The sequence below is a fragment of the Terrapene carolina genome, unplaced genomic scaffold, assembly GCF_002925995.2.
Source record: "Terrapene carolina triunguis isolate 2854851 unplaced genomic scaffold, T_m_triunguis-2.0 Scaffold84, whole genome shotgun sequence".
NCBI lineage: Eukaryota > Metazoa > Chordata > Testudines > Emydidae > Terrapene > Terrapene triunguis.
The window spans coordinates 29,229,669-29,253,930 of NW_020664435.1; the positions used below are offsets into that span (position 1 = coordinate 29,229,669).

General features: G+C 40.1%; 1 protein-coding gene across 2 annotated transcripts in view; it reads right to left on the minus strand.

Moving 5' to 3' along the window:
* Positions 1 to 24,262, minus strand: part of PPP1R9A (protein phosphatase 1 regulatory subunit 9A) — a 220,467-nt gene that overhangs the window by 47,441 nt on the left and 148,764 nt on the right. For both annotated transcript variants that reach the window (XM_024212878.3, XM_029910971.1), the window contains exons 5-10: positions 22,566 to 22,701; positions 13,767 to 13,922; positions 6,206 to 6,259; positions 3,315 to 3,544; positions 1,090 to 1,186; positions 807 to 978 (exon numbers count right to left, since the gene is read on the minus strand). In XM_024212878.3, the coding sequence (XP_024068646.1) occupies positions 807 to 978; positions 1,090 to 1,186; positions 3,315 to 3,544; positions 6,206 to 6,259; positions 13,767 to 13,922; positions 22,566 to 22,701 (845 nt within the window). The remainder of the gene's footprint in view (positions 1 to 806; positions 979 to 1,089; positions 1,187 to 3,314; positions 3,545 to 6,205; positions 6,260 to 13,766; positions 13,923 to 22,565; positions 22,702 to 24,262) is intronic.

A 24,262-nucleotide genomic window follows, 5' to 3' on the forward strand; every position in this document is an offset into this window, starting at 1 on the left:
AATAAAAACATTTTTCTTATTAAAATCTTATGATGTTCTTTGAATATATAAAACACAAAACAGGAAATCAGTTATTAAGGTCATATAAACACATTTTAGGGGTCTGATGACATCACAAACCATTTGAACTTCACTTTCATGGTTAAGATGATGTCCTGATATGTCAATGAAACTTTACAATTCAGATGCCTGTGTACTATCTTCCATTTGTGTACACACACACACACACACACAGGTGAGTATATATACACTTATCTACATGCCTATCAGTATATAGTATATTTAGTACCTGCATACATACACTGTATATACACACAGCTCATTTGTTTATTCATGTACATACAAAAGATCAATTTATAATTGGACATTTTATTATATTTTTCTCATGTTGGCAATTTTGTTCCTGTTTGATCTTTAGTAGATTGGGTAATTAAAGACAGACATAGGACACAGGAAAAAATACAATCTTCCCCTACTTTACTGACACAACACAAACACGGAATGAAACTTAAATATTGTAGGCAATCCCACTGAAAATTCACTGATGGTTTAATGAATAAATAATGACCTCTGCTTGATTAACAGTCCTCCGTCACTTACACTTACTGATGAATATACATTCTACACCTGTTCTGTAGTGCTGCACTATTACATAAAGTGTTTGCTATCAGATACTGCATTCTGGTGAAAATGACAGGATTATTATGATATTCATTTATTCTTTACTGTAAATTTTTAAGTCACAACTGTGATATTCATACACAGCAAACGGGATTAACAGGAGTTTAGGGTTGATTCAAACAAACCTTGACTTAAGCCATCCAGGCAAGACACTTGCTCTACATCTAGGCTCTCCACTGGATCTCCTCTGGAAACTTCTCCAAATGATGTTTGCCTTTCAAAAATGTTGTTGTTATTGTTAACCTGGCTCCCATTTTGCTTCAACAGCCTGAAAACTTCAGCTTCCAAGTCTCTAATCTAAGAGAAATACATCCAATTATTAGCCAAAATGAATAACTACGCTTTTTTTTTCCAGACTACCAGACAGCATTGCCTTATTCTTCAGACACCTGAGTGAACATTACTCACACGAGCTTGTAAGCCTTGAACTTCTGCAAGGTGCGCTTTCTCCAGTTCTTCTATTTTTTTTCGCTCAGCTTCCTGGCGTTTGATGAAGTCAAGTTCTCTTAAGGGGAAAAAAAAAACATTTGCTGGTATCAAAGCAATTACAGATTCAAACACGAAATTAACAAATGTACTGGCACAATACACCTTAATATACCCGTTTGTTCAAAAGATAATCCTTAGTTAACAGGAGATTTGGTACTAATCCGATAATGGTAAACATGCAGCTGCAAGTAGGAGAAAACAACTGAGCAGTTATTACCAACCCAAATGAACAAACTGTAATCATATTGTGGAAAACTAATTAAGGTAAAAATCCCACTTATTCAGACTGTCAACAACAACTGTGTTGAAACTGTCAAACTAAATTAACCTTTTCATAATTTGTACTTATAAAGCATCATTAGTTCAAATTATGTTGAATTTTGCAGTTACAGTCAGGATGGAATCGCTCTGTTAGAAATGAAAATGACTGTGTATCATCACTTAATTTACATCTCTAACTCATAAGGTACAAAACTAATAATCCAAAAATTATAAGTAAATCTGTGAGGTAATTTAGGGTTTTGAGACAGTCAAAAATTATAGGCCAGATCCTCCACTGCTGTAACTCTGGGTAGTACAACTGAAGCAAGTTCACACCAGCTGATGGTTTGGCCCTACTTCTATTGTCTTGAAAAGCTGAGGCGATTAATGATCCAACGAGACCATTCACAAGAGATGCCAGTTAGTTCTGGTAGGCTGGCAAAATTCCACTGTGGCTAATGACATTTTGTCTACCTAAAATCCTCCTTGCAGTTTCAGTGGGATAGGGTATTCAATTCCTCTGCTAGGAGCTGTCTATTGTTGCTATACACTGTACTGTTAAAACAGCTGAGTTTCATTATAAAAATGGCTGATTTCAGTAGCAGATGAAGCAATCTTAGTGTAAATTTTGTAAAATTCTTTGGAGAATGAAAAGTGTTGTATAAATGTAAGAAATTATTGCTCAGATGTCAGGAATGGGGGAGGGGGGGGGTCAGGGGAAACTGCTTAGGTATGCACTAGTTCAGGGGTGGGCAAACTTTTTGGCCCAAGGGCCACATCTGGGTATGGAAATTGTATGGCAGGCCATGAATGCTCATAAAATTGGGGGTTAGGGTGTGGGAGGGGGTTAGGCCTCCGGCTTGGGGTGCGGACTCTAGGGTGGGGCCAGAAATGAGGAGAACAGGGTGTGGGAGGGGGCTCCGGGCTGGGATTTGGGGTTTGGGTTGCGGGGGGGGGGGGGGGGGGGGGCCGGGGGGGGGGGGGGGGTTTGGGGGGCGGGAGGGGGAGACCCAGGGGTTCAGAGGGCGGGAGGGGGATCAGGGCTGGGACAGGGGGTTGGGGCACTGGAGGGAGTCAGGGGTGCAGGCTCCGGGTGGCGCTTACCTCAAGTAGCTCCCAGAAGCAGCGGCATGTCCCCCCTCTGGCTCCTACGCGTAGGGGCAGCCAGGCGGCTCTGCACGCTGCCCCATCCGCAGGTGCTGTCCCTGCAGCTCCCATCGGCCGTGGTTCCTGGCCAATGGGAGCAGCAGGGGTGGCGCTTGGGGCAGGGGCAGCGTGCAGAGCCAGAGGGGAGACATGTTGACACGTAGGAGCCAGAGGGGGGACATGTTGCTGCTTCCGGGAGCCGTGAGGAGCCACGGCACACATGGAGCAGGGCAAGCCCTGGACCCCGCTCCCTGGCTGGAGCTCGAGGGCCAGATTAAAACGTCTGAAGGGCCGGATGCGGCCCCTGGGCCTTAGTTTGCCCCTCCCTGCTCTAGTTAGTTCAGCTCAATTCAAACATTCTCAAGAGCCAGGAAGAAGAAAAACACAGTGTGAGAGTGTCTCAACATGATTTGCTTCTTCATGTTGCGTCAATACAAAACAATAAGTCAAACTGATGCAACATCATCATAACAAACTGCTGCAAATATGACTCTCTAACACTCCAAAGATGAATACTGCAAATTAATTCATTGTTAGTCATTTAAAATATATGCACAATGCTGACATTTTTCAGTAATAAAAAACCCAATCGTTTTGAAGGCAGCAAAGTGAAAAATGTTGTTTACCTTACAGGCCTTTAACACTGGGTTTCATATTTCAAAAGAGATGCAGTTATATGACATAAACATTCCCTATCTGGCCACTAATTCAATCTTTGGCCTGTAGCAGCCGCTTACTTTTGCTGAAAGTCCTTGATCAATTTCTTTGCTTTGTTATATTTCTTCTCCAAAGCCTGATACTGGCTTTGAGTCTCTTTGAGGTGTTCATTCACAGTGTGACACAGGGTTTGGGCCTCAATCCAGTAGCTCTCTAGTTTCATCATCCTTTCCTTATTCTCCTCAATGTTCTGTTGGAGCTGGGACTTCTCCCGTTCCCATCTCACTTTCTCATTCTCTGCAGCCTGTAGCTGGACACAGCAAACACAGAGGCTTGAGAGTAAAAAGCTGCATTAAAAATCAGTAATTCAAGATGCTTTGAAATACTGAGAGGCATGAATAGCAGTGTATTAATGATTATAAAGGTTGTGCATTACTAATGCAAAGAGCATTCCTGTACAATGAGAACGTTCTAATACGTTTGACACGGAAGAATGAATACACTTAAATTAATTCGAGTCTTTTGCTTCTGGCATCCATTGCAGCTTCTATGCTCCTGTGGAATGTGGTAGCATTTTTAAAATTCCAGCTTTCTAATGTTGGTGCATTCTGGTGGTGTGCCTGGGACATAGTGGAGCACTGGGAGTGTATTTTACCTCATGTGTCTGAACCAGGTATGTTAGAAAGCACTATGGCCTAAGAAACTCAAGATTTTTTATTATTAGAATTACAAATTGTAACTTCTATATTTGATTTTACCACAAAGCTATTTAGAAAACAATGGAGGAAAAGGTAATTGTGTCTTATCTAGCTAACTGCCTTCTTTTTTAAATTAGAAACTCTTTTGAACTTGAAATTTATTGCACCAGTTTTCACACAATGATAATTTCTTAGTCATAATCAGTGTAATTTAGAAAGTTAAAAAGGGAGATTTGTATCTTAATACACTGAGAGAAGTATTAGTAGAGCTAATATCAAATTTTAATTTGGAAGCTTTTTTTAATTAAACAGACAAGTTTTAAACCCAACATTTCAACTAATTTTTAAAGCTGTTATAAGAATAGTAAACATCTGGTTCTAGTTTATAAATCTTAAACTTGATTTATTTTATAAATTATCAAAGAGATGATATTGATAGAAAAATGTCCATTATATTTATAGGGCTCTGTCTCGCAAGGGGCTGACCACTCTCTCCATGATCCAGCCAAGCACTTAAGCATCTGATTAACTTTAAGGCTAAGCACATTGGTGGTCCCACTGAGTGAAATCTTAGACCCATTGAAGTGAATGGGAGTCTCTCTATTGGTCCAACAGTCAGGATTTTACCCAATAAATTCAGAGTAGTTAATCCTTTTTCCATGTAATTTTGTATCTATGGAAGAAAAGTGGTAGGTAAAATCTAGATATTATTTATCATTATTAAAACTAACTGCAGGCGTAAGTGCTTGGCTAGATCAGGGCCAGATTTCTCAGCACCTTGCAGATTAAAGTCCATACAATTTACAAAAAGCAAATAATGTTTTATGCACTGACTATTTACTTATCAACAGCAGTTAACTTGTACTGACAAAGCTGTGCTGATATCATAAACGATGCACACACAAACAGAGTAACTTGTAGACTGGACATATTATTTTACTGGCAAAAAAACGAGGAGTCCAGTGGCACTTTAAAGACTAACAGATTTATTTGGGCATAGGCTTTCGTGGGTAAAAAACCCACTTCTTCAGATGCATGGAGGGTTTTTTACCCACGAAAGCTTATGTCCAAATAAATCTGTTAGTCTTTAAGGTGCTACCAGACTCCTCGTTGTTTTTGTGGATACAGACTAACACGGCTACCACTCTGATACTTGTTTTACTGGCAGTTTAACCAAAAGTAGCCATGGTTCTACTATAAAGGTCAGGGGAAAATGTGTGGCAAAGAAAAGGACAATGGCTCCAATCCTGCAACAGGATTTGCAGAGATGAATGCCTACATCCAGGATGCATTACAGGGAAAAGTCAATGGGGCTGTGCATGGGCACAAAGATGTACCCATGTGGGTGCAATTGCTGGATCAGAGTCTAAACTGGAAGGAGGGGAAGACATTTCTGGCTTTCTAAAATGAAAAAGAACAATGAGAGTTCACATAAAATAAAATAAAATTACAATTGCCTTTTAACAGTAATCTTAGCTGATCTATTTGATAAACACTAAGCAAATTATATGATGGGTGTGAATCCTTTTTCAATTTTAAAAATTGCTCTTTTATCTTCCTTTTATTTTCTTCTGTAATCTACATAAAATGCTGTTATAAAACCTATTACTCAGCAACTGAATTGTTATCAAAAACTGAACTCCTCGTAAAGGTTAAATTGGTATTAAAAGACCAAATATAAGAAAATACATTTTCTGTATATTAATAAATTAAATCTAATTTCTAAGAGCCAATTGTGAGATAATTTCCTCCATGAAATCAACCAGCTTTTGCCTTTTATAACATGTTTTAAACTGTATGCAGTAGTTTCTCTTGTATGCAAAAAGCAAATATTGTATCTAAAGAAATTAATAGTTAAAGGAAAGGAAAATGCCAAAAGTCATAGGGGGAGAATAAAATAGTTAGTCTTCAGATCTCTACTGATCAGAAAACTATTAAGAAGGCTACAATTATTGAATATAAATATAATTTACAGAAATGTTAAAGAAAATGAATTAGTACAATATAAAGATAAAAATCTGTCTTTTAGTCATTATGTTATCCTTTAAAATGCACATTTAATGAAAACTAGATATTTTAGCAATTTCTCAATAGCTATGCTTTAGGTTTTACTGAAACGTCTACTGGAAGACTTACACCCAAACAATCTTAATCTGAGTTTCATTTTAATTAGTCTTTCTTAGTAAGAACTTTGGTTTACATAAAGATGTGTGTCTTCCATCAGATAAAAGGGAAAAAAAATCAGCACGAATTAACTATGTATTGATCCTTACCTTTGTCTTCAGCTTTTGAATCTCAGCCTCTGTAACTGCATGTTTGATTTGCAACTAAAATTAAAAGCACAAAATAAACAAGTGAACTAAGAGACTAAGTGCTCCAATATTTTTAAAGCTTGTGCTGCCAGTTGAATACCTTATTACACAGCAGAAGGCCTAGAGAAGTGCTGCAGTGCAGTACATTGTAAATTAAAATGTCTAGCTTGCAAAATGACTCAGTCTGTGAAACCTAATTAAAGATAGGCTTCTGCCTAACCACTCATAATTTCAGATTAGGACACCCAATCTGTCTGGCAAAAAGAAACATCTTGCACTTAAAAAAAAAAAAAAGAAAGAGATGAAGATAGCTTTTATCTTGCTTGGTTTTGCTCTCCTCTGATTTGAATGTGAAAATGTCCCAGTGCACGCTGGAGTTTGTAGAAAGTCCCATTGATTGGATTAAGCAGGCATGTCACAGAAAGCAAATACAGAAACAGATGATTTAATAGCTCCAAATGATTGAGAAGCTTGCAGGGAGGATTCCATACATACAGGTACTGCATGCAAGGGGAGAGGAAAAAGTAGCAATTTTCTCATAAGTCTTGTCTGCATTGCAACAGTTAGCTTGAGTTACTCTACTTGAGCTAGACTAATTTGAGTAGAGGCAGGGCCGGCTCCAGGCACCAGCTTGGCAAGCAGGTGCTTGGGGCGGCCACTCCGGAGAGGGGTGGCAGGTCCAGCTATTCAGCGGCAATTCGGCGGACGGTCCCTCACTCCCGCTCGGAGCGAAGAACCTCCCGCCGAAGTGCCGCCGCTGATTGCGATCGCGGCTTTTTTTTTTGGCTGCTTGGGGCGGCCAAAACCCTGGAGCCGGCCCTGAGTAGAGGGCAGCCACACTGCAATACTACACTCGAGCTACACAAAGCGATTGGATTAGCATCCAATGAGCAGTGCTAATCTGAGCTATAAACTGTAGCTGAGTTCCCACTGCATTACTACCTTGAGCATCAGCAGCACTTGAGCATCAACCTATACCTGATGGACCATCTAGCTTTAGTTTAAAATGCCACTTAACTCAAACTAGAGATTTCTATGTGTGGACTGGAGTCAGGTTAATGTCAAAACTTGAGTTATAGTTCAAGAAAACAGTGCAATGAAGCCAAGCGCTCAGTCTATAGTTTATGCACACTGTAGTTTCACTGAACCATCTGTGACTGTGGAAGTCCCGGGGAGAGGGATTATTTATTTTAATATATATATTTACCTTTTCAAAAGAATGCTTATATTTACCTGAATGCAACTTTACCCTAAGGTATCTTAACCTTTATTATTAGGGTCCTTCCAAATTCACGGCCATGAAAAATGCATCACGGACAGTGAAATATGGTCTCCCCCCATGAAATCTGGCCTTTTGTGTGCTTTTACCCTATACTATACTGATCCTGTAGCCCTAAGGATTAATCTGCTGGTCTGTATAAATATATCTTTCTTATAAATTTGAGTATTTAATGTATTAGGCTTATAGATTTTATATTAAAAATAAGTTTGGCTGTAATGCAAGAGACCTACAGGCCAAAAACCCTGTATGTTAAGCTAATATGAAGTTAACACATTTTGAGACCCTTACCCAGAAAAGTAAAATTAGACAAAACACCCACGCAGATGTCTAGAGACCTTTACCTGAACCAATAACAATAAAGGGTGGAAAAAGGGGATTTTTGCCCACAAATCTAACAAGTACACCACAAATGCGTACATACCTGTCATCCATACGCACATACATACTAGCCTATGGGGTAAGTGTACCCTAACATTTCCGTGGGGGAAGAATGAAATTTGGGCATAAGAGGAAGGATTTCTGACATTATGTAATCATTTTATTAACAAAAAATTATGTTACTTAACACAACTGAAACCGTATGTTATTCACCACTATTGACACCATGCTTAGCCATTGGACAACATGATTTACATTAGCCGCTTCCATTTTCTAACAGGGTAAGCAGGAGCCTTTTGGACCAGTTCAGGAGAGTTGCACAACACTGCCTTTCTGTCACATGCAGTAATGCTCCCTGCAGCTGAAAATGGGGACTAATACAGAGTGTGGGCACTGGGTTTTCCTAGCCCCAGGCCATTTGTGCTATGCTGGAGAAGATTAACTCTGGCAAAAGGAATGACTGCTCTCTTGGAGACCAGGATGTCTATAAAACAGGTCAATCAGTTCAGGGCCAGAGCTCTTGAGCTGCCTGAATACATTTCAAACTTAGGATCTGTGGCAAAAGCAACAGCTACGAAGATCAATACCAGCATCTTCGTGAAAGTGCCCAGCTGGCTTAGGGGCTCCACTTTCACAACAAGGCACTGGCATGAAGATACTTAGGCCTGGTCTACACTAACCCCCCAAGTCGAAGTAAGGTACGCAACTTCAGCTACGTGAATAACGTAGCTGAAGTCGACATACCTTACTTCGAACTTACCGCGGTTCAGACGCGGTCCACACGCAGCAGGCAGGCTCCCCCGTCGACTCCGCGGTACTCCTCTCGTTGAGCTGGAGTACCGCAGTCGACGGCGAGCACTTCCTGGTTCGATTTATCGCGTCCAGACCAGACGTGATAAATCGAACCAGGAAGTTCGATTTCCAGCCGCCGAACTAGCGGCTAAGTATAGACCAGTCCTTAGCTGCTGCTTTGTTACAGATGTAACTCTACAAATGCTGCCAGACTATAAATCCCCACTCCCATCCCCCGCATTAGGCTCTAGCTTTGGCACATTACTAGGGACAAGTGACAATAGTGTTGGTGTGACTGTCCAAAACTGAGCAGAAAGAATAGTAGAAAGCAAATATGGTCTGTATGTGGTGGTGATGGTGGTGGTGAGCTTGGTGAAGCAGATGCTGGAAGGCAGACTTCTCTACTGGGGCAAAGATGAAGTTGTGGTATATATGGAGGTTGTGATAATGGTCAGGTGTCTGTGTCTCCTGATGTACAGTTAGGTGCCTTATTTTTCATTTCCTTATTTTGTGCTAAGTATATTTATAGATCAACCTTAACTGACACACAATGTAGTGTTTTTGAATATTACTATAGATACTTCCTCCAACAAGAATTCCTCCTTTTTTAAGGCTAGGAGAGGAAAGTTCATGGGCCAGATCCTTGGACGGTATAAATCAATACCAGCTATGCAGATTTACACCAGCTGAGGATTTGGATCTATAATTTAAAAAGAGTTTCCCATTATTTGGTGACTCAAAACTTTTCCACACAATTAGATGACTCACCTTTATTTTATGATTAAAAAGGAAGAAAAAATATCTAAGGGAAGTTCTCCTGAGGGCTAAATGCTTACCCAATTGAGTTACAAAAAGCCAATACACATGACTGTAAATTATATGCTGTCACCTCCCATTCCTGACTAGGTAAGATTAGCAGAGAGATCAGAATTTCTCTGCAGGCACACTGGCCCCAGTTCTGCAATCAATGGAAGTTTCTTGCATAGAGGACTGCAGGATTGGGCCTAGGATGGAGAGGGAGGAAGCTGAGCTCTTGCCAATAGTACAGCTCTTTAATGTTCTTGCAAATTCCATTTCCAATCTATGGCTTTGCGGCACTGGGGAAGACAATATCCTGAGAAAGAGAGGATGAGTACAGGTGGCAAAGAGAAAGCTTTTGTGCGTACAAATATTTTTTCCATATCTTTTCTTTCATAAAATTACAAAGATTGGGAAGGAGTCAGATAAAACAGAAACAAGTGCTTTCCTAGCTCAAATAGGAGCATATAGCTTAGGCTAGTGGTTCACTTAATTCACTTCACCTGCGTAAAACCCAAGTAATAGAACATTATATGAGTGGGATGTGGGGAGATGGGCTAAGGAGACAAACTCTATCTGTTAACTCTAGAGTGGGGTGCACAACCGTCGTGCAGCTTCCAATGGCTGGACCAGCAGTCACAGCTGCTCCTTCACACTGGCACCAGTCCTCACATGGTGCTTAACCAGTGATCCTCACTGCCACAGTACCTCCAAAGAGCTTAAGTGGGCCTTCCACCCTTCGATCACTAGATGTTGGAACTATATCAGGAAAGGAGGAATTTTTGGACTCTTCCTTCTCTGGCCAGATAGGAGTGGAGGATTTGTAAGGGAGAGGCTATGTTTAGTATCTACAAGATGAATCCATAATGTGTCAGACTTCTGAACTCCTTCACACCTGGGTCCCTGCACTGCAAGACCTGGATCAGGCTGGTGATTGTGAGTGGCTAGAAAAACAATTTCTCCTACCGGTGGAGGAAGAACAGGAAAAATTAGAGGAGAGCCACCTCAAAAATATGGTGTTTGTACAAACACCAAACCTTTACTTAGATCAGCTATCTCACTGCTTTGGGGTAAGATGAGATGAAGGGGAGGATGGTTGTATTAGACTATGTCCTTTCCAGAGGTAATGATGCAACGGAAGTCCATGATTTGATGCCGTGGGCCATCTGCTTGCAGTCCCTCTCCATCCCTCCTACAAAAGCTCACAAGCAAGTGACCTATATTTAGACTATTATTAAAGAGACTTATATCAAACAAACAAACCCAAAACTGTTGCATAAATTACAATCTGCTCAGATACAGATGGTTTTATCTGTTATTTTTATGCTTTCTCTTATTAAGTAAAAAATGAATACTGATCACTCAGTCAGATCATTGAATCAGCACATGGTACAACAGATCCCACTGAGGTAGAAACAGAAGCAGAGACTTCTCACAAACATTCCAATGTGTAGACTGGACATTTGGAATGTTTTTGTTTGGACAAAAGGAATTATGTTTTGCAATACAGATAGCAAATATATGTTTCTCTTTGACTGAAGGCAGAGATGTAATGGACATTTTAGTATATTTCTGTTTTATCACTAAATAAGGGGCTAGGTAAATGGTTTGGCAAGCAAATCTGGATCTTAGATATATCATATGCATGTTCCTTGGGGGAACAGGGCATGCATGTTTCTTTCTATGTTTTATACAATGTCGTGTACATTCTTGGAACACAAACATTATTTCAGATTTTTATATATAGCACCATAAATTTTTCTAGTGCTATACAGGATCATTGTTAACAATGACATTTTATGTAAAGTATTTCATCCTCAAAAGTGCTTTATAAATATTAACTAATTTATCCTCACAACAATGTAAACAGTAATGCCAATATTTTATCAAGAGAAAAAAGGGTTTAAAGTGGTTTGTCTAAGACCACAGAGAGCCTGTCTGCATATCCAGTGTTACATTTTTGTTTTGCAATAGGAAAGAAACTACCTAAAAAAGTCTCTTTTCAAGTTCATCCAAAGTTCAAAGCGTGCTTGGCTGTGTAACTATGTTTTATTTTTGCCTACAAATATGCACAGGTTACATTAAAAAAATCCAAGAAAATATATGTATGTATTCCAATTTCCTTACTAAAAGAAAAATGTGTGACAAGAGTATAAGGTTCCTAAATAAGAGACATGTCAAACTTATTTGAGCATATTTTTCATCTGCAACAGTTGAATTCAATTCAACTTATTAGGTCACACTGTTATGTTGGAAGATTATGTCCAATCCACTATTATTCAATACTGTCATATAGCTCCATGATAAAAATAAGAAAGAATAGCTCCTCTTTAACTATACAGCCCCAGCAAACATCAGAGTGGGTGTGAATAGCACCAGTAGCACATCTAATGTTGAACGAATTCAGGGCAAATGCCATTAAAAACATGAACTAACTCTAGGTCAACAAAACTTAGCTATATCCTGTTAAACGCAGACAGTGAACAAACAACAAGGCTGTGTTCATATTCTGCGTATAAGTATGTGGGTTAGCAATCGTAGATTCAGCTGTAATAGAAGTAGGATTTATATGGTTACATTTCCTTCTCAAGCTCTCTTAGAGCCACCTGGATTTGCAGCTTCCCAACTTCCGGATTTTGATATCATCTACACTGGGGCTTTGAGTTAAGTAAACCAGTTCCATAAATAGTTTAAAGCCAGTTTGGGCATATTCAAACACAGTGTAGCCCAGTCCACGCTGGCTGGCCTAACTGTTTAACAGAGTTAATGGGAACTATGTTCAAGCACAGATTTAAGGGTAATTCGATTAAAGGCCCACAGCATGCCCACCACTGCTTTGCACTTTGGATAGCCTTTTATACAGTGAGAGCAAAATGGATGTAAACATTACCAGATCAGAATGGAAGTATTTTATAAGCACTGTGTACTTATTTCAAACAGGTATCAATGACTACACAGGATGCAAGGTAGTGGAGAATCAGGCCACCAGCGTGGACAAAATTTAACACAGTAGCTCACCATTGTCTATAGTCTGGGATTTTAAAAAAGGGGTCTTAAAACCAGCCATCACAATGAGGAGAGCCAATGTCAAAATATGCTGAAAAACTCCTTCCAGAGAGAAACATTTATGAACAATAAGCATCTTAAGGCTGAAGAAGACACCAGCTGAGTGAGGAATGACACAGTGACTGGTTACCCTCTATGTCTAACTCCCAGTGCCAATCATATGTATTTAGAGAAAATAAGAGAACTGGCTTTGGGAGGGCAGGGGAGACTGTTTCTTTTATATCTCCCCGCTGGCCCCATGAGGGTGCTGCCGCTCACCTCCCCCATGAGGCTCCGGCTGCTCTCACCCCTTCCATCTTCACCCTATTTAAAAAAGAAAAATTGACTTTATTGTCACGGTTCTTGGCCCAATTGCTCCAGCCACGTGGGGAGCACTAATTGCAACCGCACACGTCTTACATCCCCATTGACATCACACTTTGTGGAAGATGAGGCACAAACCATACCAAGAGCTCAGAACCTAAAGTACAGTGGCACTAGAGCCGATATGTCTGTCATGCTTTGAGAGTGACTCACTGACTGCAACTAACATCGCTGACCCAAGCCAGATTTAGTACTAGCAGGCGCCGTGCACGCCTCCTCCCCACCCAGCACCATCAAAGAACCTCAACCCCAACCTGCAACGTGCCTGCTTCTCCAAAAAAGGAGCCTTTCTTAAACCAACTGCCAGACGTGTCGCACTGCAGTACACTTAAGAGTGGTTTTGTGATGTGGGTAAAGGGAACTAAGAGAGTCCACTAAATTCATTTTCACTGAAGTTTAGCCCATTTGTCTCTCAATGAACTCCAGAGTCAAATCTTAAAGTAAACATTTATTTAGAAAGACAATCGATCTGCCAGCAATGAACTAACTCACAGCTTCTTCTCCAAGCTGAAAAATTGCAAATAAAGTGCTGAGACATAAAAGGATTTTTGTTGAACATTTATCAAACTGTTCTAATAAGGAGCACTATTAACGATTCATGCTTTGCGGAGCCTTTGTCAACACAACAGATATCTGGCAACAAATGTTAAAAACAACTGAGAAAAGTAATAATAAGTGGGCCTCACTTATTTCAAGCATGACTGCTTAAGCCATTTACAACTATTGATTAGACAAATAAGTTGGAAATCAATTCTGTTATTCAAAGAGATATCCAAATAGTTGAAAAATGAGATTACTAGAACCAGTGCTGTCCCAGAAATCACGCCCAGTTGTCCATCTTACCTCTTTGAATTTGTGAGCAAGCTTAGTGGTGTCCAGCTCGGTTGGGGAAAACATGTCGTCATTCTCAGGAAGATCAAACACTTCAATGGCCATGTCACCTCCTGGAAGGATAGGTCCCATGTCTTCATCTTCTTCATCAGTAGCATATTCTCCTGTCTTAATATTATAGAGTTAAAATATTTCAGTTATCCTCTTATTAGACATGGCTTGTTTGCACTGTAATTAAAAAGTTAAATCTATAACACCTGAACACTTCCATATGGCCACTGAGATTAGTAAGTATGCACATACAGGATTCTGCATGCAACAAAGGTTCTCTCTGATCTCAGATCTGGCACAAGCAGTTAGGAATCTCAGTGGTAAAAGTACAGCTCAATCATAATGTTTTAGTGCACTGGGTTACTGGAAAACAAAAACATAGATACTGCAGCATTTTCAGAAAAGATCAGTCTGTCTTTATAAAGCTGTAGTTTAGTGGCTCTCAATCTTTTTAATTGCAAGACCCCCACCCTCTTCCATTTAACAAAGGTTTAGCTGGGAACCATTCTCATTTAGCAATATGGAAAGAACAGGACTGTGCTGACCCCTGGCACTTGTTTATAACACCACTGGAGATTGTGACCCTTAGGCTGAAAAGCCATGGTGCATTTGAATATCCGGTGGTTTATTCATTATGTCTGAATTCATATAAGAAGCATAAGATCTGCATGGCAAGATACTTTTCTAAAAAAAAAATCAATGGGGTTGAAAAGCTGGCCCACTGTAGTCAATGGCCAAGTTCCCATTAGCTTCAATGAGTACAGGATTTCACCCTGTATGAGCAACCGGAGCTTGCTGGTTTTGAACAACAGCAGTGGGTGTTTCTTGGGTTGGTGAAATGTGGTTTGTGGAATAAGCACTCTCTTACAAGATGGAGAGAATGCTGAAAAACTATAAACAATCTTCAAACCATTTCTCAACAAAGGGAAATACAATATAATGTTAACAAAGAAGAAAAAGGCATATAATTGTTGCAAAACACTACCAAGAATTCTAAACTGATATGTAATAAGGACAACTCCCCTTAAATTAGAATCTTAATTGACATCATGTAAAGGTTAATATCTGTGATGTGCTGTACATACAATTATGCTGTTATGCCAGCTGGAACTGGCTGGTCAGAGAGCTAATCTGTTACGTCCTCTACTCCAGTGGGTGACAAGGAGAGTGGTATGTGAGATGTTATGCTGAACCTAGGCCATCCAGGTTTCCCCCACTCTGAAGGGCTCTTCAGGCAGCCAGTTAAAAAGGCATTTCAGCTGCTCTGCATTGCTAGACTGGAGGCCAGAATCAGGCCCTGAGAGTCAAGGTTCCCGAGTTCAATTACTGTCACTAAATTGCTATGTAAACTTGGAAAAGTCATTTAACCTCCCACTGCAGCTCAGCTTCCCCCATGTAAAAATGGGAATAATAATACTTATTCCACAGAAGTGTTGTGAGGTTTAATTAACATCTGTAAAGTGCTCTCAGATCCTCAGATGAAAGCGCACAGCATTTTTATCACCAATCTATTCTCATCAAGCTCAAAGTAACTGCTAGTGCCATTTTTTATTAACACATATTTTAAATACTGGGGGGAGATTTTCAAAGGCACAAACAGCATTTAAGCGCCCAACTCTTATTGCCTTTCAATGGGACTTAGATACCTACCTGCCATTTGCACCTTTGCCAATCAACCCCATTATTTAAACAGTGCTAATATCATGCTAGGTGCTTTGCACACAAGTATAAACAATATTATTAGCAATGACTATATAATAAACATCACCACTTTTCACCTAAATAGCAAATCTCATAGGAAAGTTTAAGATTTGTAGAAAAAATTCAATTTAAGACTACTACAGAGATGAGTAAAAAAAAATGAAAGTTGTAAAATAAAGAATTTGCTAGTATCCTTTCAGTAAAAAGAGGTATTAAAAAGAGAACTTATGTCATCCCCTTGGTATGACCAATCCACACATATTAGTGTGGATTAGTGAAATGTGAACATAACTCCTATGAGGCCTAATTCAATATACCTGTCTGTGCATCTGTAATAATGTTATACATATTCTGTGCATGTGTATATGTATATAAACATATATATATACACACACACCCACCCCATACAATATACATATATTTTACATACTTAGTATATTCTATACATATACATTTTATATGTATTTATATTCCTCCAAATTATTTTATTTATTTATCCTCCTTTTACTGCTTTCAGTTTCGTACCCTATATTCTTAGAGCTCACATGAGTAACACATTGAATTTAAGGAGACTATTAACATAAGCAAAATTACTCATAGTCACGTTTGCAGAATCAGGCTCGTAGACAGAACAGAAACTTTATTTTCCACCAAATATTGGCCTTTTCCATGTAACACCACATTTATTGTTTTCCTGTTTCTAATGATGCTGGAAATTAGCATGGATTTATTGGTTTACTTTCTTGTTAGTGCACCAGTGATATCGATGGAAACACCTGGCAAAGGAAACACTTGGAACTTGCTCCAGCTCCCAAGTCTCTGGGCAGGGCTCCAACACAACTCTGGGATCAGTATTTGTTAGTGAAATTCTGTGGCAGATGCCAATAAAGTGAGTTTAAATATTGTTTTGGTTAGGTCTTAGTTTCAAACTTGCAATTTAAAAAATAGTATTTTTCATCTGTTGACTATAGGATGCTGAATTTAACTTTGTTTTTTACATATACAGTCAGATTGTGAAGGATATTCTCAAATCAGATCATTCAAATTTTAAAGCAGGTTAATTTTGGGAGTCTAAAATACCCAAAGTCTCTTAAACCTAAGAAAACTACTATCCTTAGAACTAAATATCAAAGGCATAGATTTTTCCCCACTAGGTAGCCAGGTTGTCAATGTATTCTGATGTGAACTTGGTTTTCATTGAGTGGGAAAATTTGTTTTGCTCTGGAGTCTTCAAATACGCTGGCACTGCATTGTATGTTGAGACACCATTTGAAATGAAACTTTCTGTTTCTATTCATACTGAGCTAGATCACGAACAAATTCAACTCGTGCAATGTCAATTCTGCAGCTGTCGTTCTTGGCAGCTGCCACAACTGACAACTCCCTCACCTGGTGAACATTCTTAGCTCACCAACTGGAAGTCTTCTCGTTGCCCCCCAACCCCTCCCTTTAGGGATGCCCCTCCCAGTATTCCACACCCTCCAAAATGCTCCCCTCTACTAGCCATGATCCTCACCAACGTTAACTGGAAACATCCCTCTCCCCTCCACTGACAGCACTGGCTGAGCCTGCAATCTCTCCCTTCTGCCATACACCACATATTCCAAACCCTCCGGAAACACGGAGGTGTTAGGAGAAGAATAGAGAGCTGACAGGTAACAAGCCACGAGGAACACAGCACAACTGACATTTCCACCGAGAGGGACCATGTCTGGGGGTGTATTTCTGAAGACCTGTGTTGGCAATGGCTAAATGGACGCAGAGATGGGACTCTCAGCCAGTGAACTGAAGCCTTGTCTATGCACCAGCTTACACCGATTTATATAAAGGGGCTTTTTTAAACTGATTTGCTAAACTGGCAAAAAAACATGTGCGGACGGTCTTCATTTGGTTTAAGAGCGGCTTATACCAATTTAGCTTAAGTTGATTCCTTCCTTACAGACTTACAGACCATTCTTAAATAGAAAGAAGAGTGTTTTTAAACTCATTTAAGTTAAGTTGGGGCAACAGTTTATTGTAGACAGGCTGCAAAGTTTCGCCAGATGAGGGTGCGGTCAAAACTGACATTCACCCCCTCTGAACAGATAGGTGTAAGGCAGCACTTGTGTAGACACAAAGGAAAATTTTACACCAACTGAGGTTGGTTTGTGTGCATCCACACAATCATTTCTGCTTCAGTTGATGCAAAACAATTGTTTGAAGCAAAAACACCTGAGTCCTCTAGTACAGACAAGGCCATAGGCTGGTATTTGAACAAAGTATAGAACTTGACAACGGCAGAGTAATATCATTTGTAACAATGGACCCATTCATGCCCTCTCTCAAATAAGTGGGAGTTTTGCTAATGACTTCAAAAGAGGCAGGATTGGACCCTTATAATTAAGTAACTAAATAATGCAAAAATTGTGTTTAAAAAAATACAACATGGCAATTTAAGGGAATACCTGATGTATATGTCATGAATATACACTGACTGAGTAATAAAGTCTGCTGCCTGTTATGTCACATAAAACTACTATTAAGTTGTTCAGACCCTGTGTGAAGTTAATAAGCCATACATGAAAATTTAATTAGTGTAAAAGAAGCAGCAAAGCGCAGACAAAAGTTATTTGCTTCAAAATAACAAACCTTTTTACGATAACAATTGTTATTGTAGTTGCCTGAGGCTCCTTGAAATTCTCTCTCAGTTGTCTAAAATGGTTGCCAACAAAAAATAAAAAAGAATTCTTCTGTACGGTAGCCAAATGAGAAGTTATATTATGCACTCTGATGGCAAAAGTTCAGTTCATACTGTCTTCATGATGGCTGAAATTCTCCCCTATACAACTAGGTCAGCAAAAGGCCTATTCAACTCTTAAGTTCTATGGAAAACCAGGCACTTAGGTGGTAAATCAGCCTTTTGCTAGCTCTCTATATCAGGGTGGATTTCATTTGATATTATTCATTCAATTTTGCTGCACACTGCAGCAGATAATACCATAAAATCATCTTTAAAAACATGAATAGTAACTCTATTGTATTTTTCCATCTTAAATGGAAAACATATTAATTCATATTGCTTAATAGCACACAGGGCCACCAGAGGATTCAGGGGGCCTGGGGCAAAGCAATTTCGGGGGCCGCTTCCATAAAAAAAAGTTGCAATACTATAGAATACTATATTCTCGTGGGGGCCCCTGCGGGGCCCGGGGCAAATTGCCCCACTTGCCCCCCCCTCTGGGCGGCCCTGATAGCACAGATGATGAATAGAGTGGCCCTGACTCTCTTCTCATGTACATTGGGGGAAATCGGGACTAATTGTCCAACGAGCATAACTAAGAGCACACTCAGGCTTAATCTTTTGTTTATCTACAAGTCTCCAACAGTGATGAAATGGTATTTAATGGACTATGGACATAGTTTAATGCTACCTCTTCATCAATGTTTTCTGACAGCTTGCACTCAGCTAATCACGTGCAAGACACTTGATGTATACTGGAGTGGTATCAACTACCACTTTCACAACAACGTTTCTAGATATTACAATTGGAAACACAGGATTTGCTTAACAATTTGTCCCCATTTAAAAACAATCTTTTGGTATTTGGATATTAATGCACATAACATAATAATATTTTGCTTCTTCATCTAAGTCATGTCATTTTCTAAACTGGTTCTTCATGTTTCTTCGAACACTGATAAAATAAGGATAAAAACTGAAAATCTATTCAGACCATTGATGTAATAAAAAAAACTAATGATATTTTACTCATCTGTCAATAAAACACAAAAATACTTGTCCACAGCAAGTGGGTGAGTAGAAATTTGCAAGGTTGCTACACAGCTTGCATATCATTCACCATGAAATACAGCTATTGCAAAGAAGGAATGTGACAGCTACTGTCCGGCTATACCAGAAGAACAGGAGACACTGGAAGTGGTTTAATTAGAGCGCAACTTTATTATTAACTGTCTGGGAGTACCCGGCAGATAAACGTGTACAGTGCAGGTAGCTCCACGATCAATTCAAGATCTACCCTGGGGGCTTCTGTCAGGTCCCTGCCCCTCAGATCCCCAGCAGCCCCTCTCCTGGGACCTTACCATCCTCTCCCTTGCATGAGGGGCAAGGTAGGCTATAAAGGAGGGGGGGTTGGCTCCCTGCCGTGCCAGTCATAGGAGCCCCAAACCCCCTTTTCTCTCCTTTAAAAAACACCTTCTTTAAATCCTTTACAAAACCATTTATTTGATCACTATTCCATTCCCCAAAGAGTACCTGCTCCAGACATCCATCCCACACTTACATAATGAGTTGCAACATCATAGCCTAACTCCCATTCCATGCTCGCCCCAACTAAGCTCCCTGTCCCCAAATCCACTGTAGGGAAGACAAAATAAACTCACTCTGCCTTGGCCAATCTGGCAATGAGGGAAAAATTCCTCCCTAGTCACCCCGCTCCCCAGGAAGGAGTGGCTAGCGCAATGCCCACAGCAGATCCTGATATTTCACCACTTTCAAGGATAAGAGGGTGGCTGCTGCCCCGCTTGGTCCTGGTGAAAAAGGGCTTTTCCCCTACATAATCTCCCCTCTCTTCCAGTTACCTGGAGATGAGTTAGTGTCCCCTTGATGACCCACTCTGCATCTGTAGCAACGTCTGTGCCTCTCTGTCCTTAAAGAGATGTATCCCTTTGCCTGGCGAGCCAGACCGCCCCCCCGCCCACCCCGCTTAAAGTGCGGTGCGGTGATCGTCTTCAATGGTTTATGACAAAATGCAACAGTTGGATGGAATAAAACACACTTGGAAGGATTAGATTTTTTATCAGTAAATGTCAGTAAACGGCGATTTCACCACACACGCGTAAACCGACAACAAAATATTTCCATTGATAGTAACAGAAATCTATAGATAGGCAAAGTAAGAAAAATGCTGCTTGAATGCTTATTAGAACTTGATTTAAGCATATCTGTTTTGTATCCCTTGACTTGGGATGTTGACAATTTGTGTTTAAATGATTATAAAGACTTAACTTTTTGAATCTTAACATCTACTGTCATTAAATAATTATTGTCTGATCCCCTCATAATTTCCCACAACTGTGAAAATTTAAATCTATAAAAATCTATAAAAATAAAAAATGCTTAAAACCCATAATTTTGCATACATGTGAAAATTTAAATAGATTAAAAATAGAAAAAATGCTTAAAAATAAACATCAATATTATCCATTGAAATTATAAAAAAATAAAAACCAAATTCTGCCAAGCCTAAATAAAACAAAAGGGAGGAGGGAAAGGACAATGAGAAAACAATAGTGAGATGAGGCAATTTTGCAGCAGGTCCCACTTGAAAGAAGGCACCTCCAACAACACAGTACTTTCTAACACCATGCTTGGGGCATTAGGTCAGAATTGACTCAAAGGAAACAGTGTCACCAACAGAATTACCAACACCAACTGTGACTCAGAGATCTCTTGGTGACAACTGGCAGAGGGCCCTGGGGTATTTAAGGGCTACCAGGGATCCCCTGGGTCTGGTACTACGTACTAGTTCACCAAACAGTCATATAAGATCTCTACTGAAAGCCTGTGTCACACTGGTCCTCATAATCACTGTGAAATGTAAGCACGGATAATGTAAGGAGTTATGTATATACACTGAAAATGACGTTCTTAAGGTCTGTGACTTGGGGCTGGTCACCAAAAGGTGAGAAACAGATTTCTTTCAGGCAACAGATGTTTATCGTAGAATCATAGACTGGAAGGGACCTCAGTAGGTCATTTAGTTCAGTCCTCTGCACTCAAGGCAGGATTACATAATAACTAGACCATTTCTGACAGGTGTTTGTCTAACCTGTTCTTAAAAACCTCCAATGATGGAGATTCCACAACCTCCCTGGACAATTTGTTCCAGTGCTTAACCACACTGACAGTTAGGATGTTTTTCCTGATCTCCAACCTAAACCTACCTTGCTGCAATTTAAGCCCATTGCTTTTTGTCTTATCATCAGAGGTTGGGAGAGGAGCATTTTAAGGAGCTAGGGAGAAATTAAGGGGATTGTATGGCTAAAGCCTGTTGGTGTCAGAATGAGTATATGTGTACATTGTGGGTGTTGGGAAATGTAAATATGAGGACTCTGAACATGCATTTCAGTAAAGGCTGTACGTGGTGAGAGTTAATCTGCATTCTAACTCGTGGGGGTCCATCAGATACCCAAAAAGGAAAAAAATAGATTAGATGGAAGTTTCAAAAGAACACTTCTTACTAGTTCATTTAATGGAGGCTGAGGATGATAAAGAACAATTGCCCTCATGTAGCTCTCTACAGAAACCCCAAAAAATTAATTACTGGAAGATAAAAAAAATAATCATTTTCCCAGAGAGAATAATGCTGCAGTGTATTAGCAAACCAACCTCCTTTCCTTAATATAGACACAGCAGACACCTCAACAAAAGAGCAATGCTTACAGAAGTGTCAATCAACTTGATGTTCACTCTCCTCGAACAAAAGGATTATTTTAAATACATGCTGAAAAACTTAGTAAGTGACTTTGTTCCTGAAGAAGGACACATGCTAAAATCGGTAAAGAAACAATTAGAGTTGGTGGAGAGATAGATAGCAGTACCCAAGTGTCTCTTTGACTGACTGTATAGAAAATTTAGACCAAATCTGGCCCTATGCTACTAAGCTGTTCCAACTTGGAGCAGAGGATTTAGGAATCTTGTCCTATGCAACAGCAGGACAAGATTCCTACCAGGCTTTAATGAGATTCATAATCATATACATCAGCTATTGTGCTGGCTAGTGCATCACAGCCCCAAGTTGAAGGAGTCTTAAAGATCTATATTGATTAAAATACATATGCACTTCAGTGTGGTCATGGTTACATTTTTGAGAACCATAGGAATATATGTATTAGTAAAACAGGTGTATGTTTTTACAGGCACAGTACAATAGATTTAGCTTTCATATGACACTGCTTCCACTCACCATTATCTCAAAGCACGTTAGAAAGAATGATCTGAAAATCGAAAAGGGAACATTATGAAGTAATGAATAGGAGGAATGCTAACAAGTATATTACCTCATCATCATCTGCATCATACTGTGCATAATGCTGTTCCAGGAGCTCTCTCTGGCGACGCTCTTGTTCTAGGGTCTGGCTAATCAGCTGAGCAACCTCACTTACTTGTCCTGGCTTTTCTCGACCAATTACAAACCTGCATAAAACATTATTGAACAAGATTATTCTTCAGTCCTTTCTCAAGCTCTGTTTGATTTTTGGTCAGAGCCAGGTGTACATTAACTGTGCACAATATTTGATGTGGCTGTGACCATATGCAAAGCCCACTATGTAGACTATTCTTGCCAGAGAAGAAACAATATATACCAGACATGGTGTGACCAGGTACAGTACAGTACAGTACTGTGTTAAAAAAACAACAACACTGCCAAGGCTGCTTCCCCACTTTGAACGTTGGGGTACAAATGTGGGGGCCTGCATGAAAACTTCTAAGCTTAACTACCAGCTTAGATCTGGTCCGCTGCCACCATTCCCAAAGCTAATTCCCTTCCCTGGGAAGCCTTGAGAAACCTTTACCAATTCCCTGGTGAATACAGATCCAAACCCCTTGGATCTTAAATCAAGGAGAAATTAACCATCCCCCTCCGTTCTCCCACCAACTTCTGGTGAATACAGATCCAAACCCCTTGGATCTTAAAACAAGGAGAAATTAACCATCCCCCCTCCTTCCTTCCACCAACTCCTGGTGAATACCGATCCAACCCCCTTGGATCTAAAAACAAGGAAAAAATCAATCAGGTTCTTAAAAAAGAAGGCTTTTAATTAAAGAAAAAGGTAAAAATCATCTCTGTAAAATCAGTATGGAAAATAACTTTACAGGGTAATCAAACTTAAAGAGCTCAGAGGACTCCCCTCTAGCCTCAGGTTCAAAGTACAGCAAACAAAGATAAACACTCTAGTAAAAGGTACATTTACAAGTTGAGAAAACAAAGGAAAACTAACACGCCTTGCCTGGCTGTTTACTTACAAGTTTGAAATAGGAGAGACTTGTTTAGAAAGATGTGGAGAACCTGGATTGATGTCTGGTCCCGCTCAGTCCCAAGAGCGAACAACCCCCAAAACAAAGAGCACAAACAAAAGCCTTTCCCCCCCACCAAGATTTGAAAGTATCTTGTCCCCTTATTGGTCCTTTGGGTCAGGTGTCAGCCAGGTTACCCGAGCTTCTTAACCCTTTACAGGTAAAAGGATTTTGGAGTCTCTGGCCAGGAGGGATTTTATAGTACTGTACACAGGAGAGCTGTTACCCTTCCCTTTATAGTTATGACAAACACTAACAATGCTCATGAAGTCTGGCTCCAAATTCCCCCTCTACAGAGTGTGAACCCCATGGACTTAGACCCAGAGCAGGGCAAATTTGTCACATACATAATCTACTCCTGAGGGAATTCTGTGCCACTGTGCAATGCAGAATTTAAACAGAAATTAATGTTCTGCACAGAATTTTCTCCTCTCCTGCCCAGAAATGGGCTGCAGAGCTGCTGGCCACCACTAGGGGCACCTGGACCCTGCAGAGCCTGGGTCCCCAGCTCGCAAATAGAAGACACTGCTGAGGGAAAGGAGAAGGGAGCTGGAGGGCTCCCAGCAGCTGCAGTTCCTGGCACACCCCAAAGGAAGGAGGCAGCGTGCAGGAAACTCCACACAAGCCTGGGACCCAGCATCAGGCTGTTTCTCCCTCTGGATCCCTGGGCTCTGGGGGG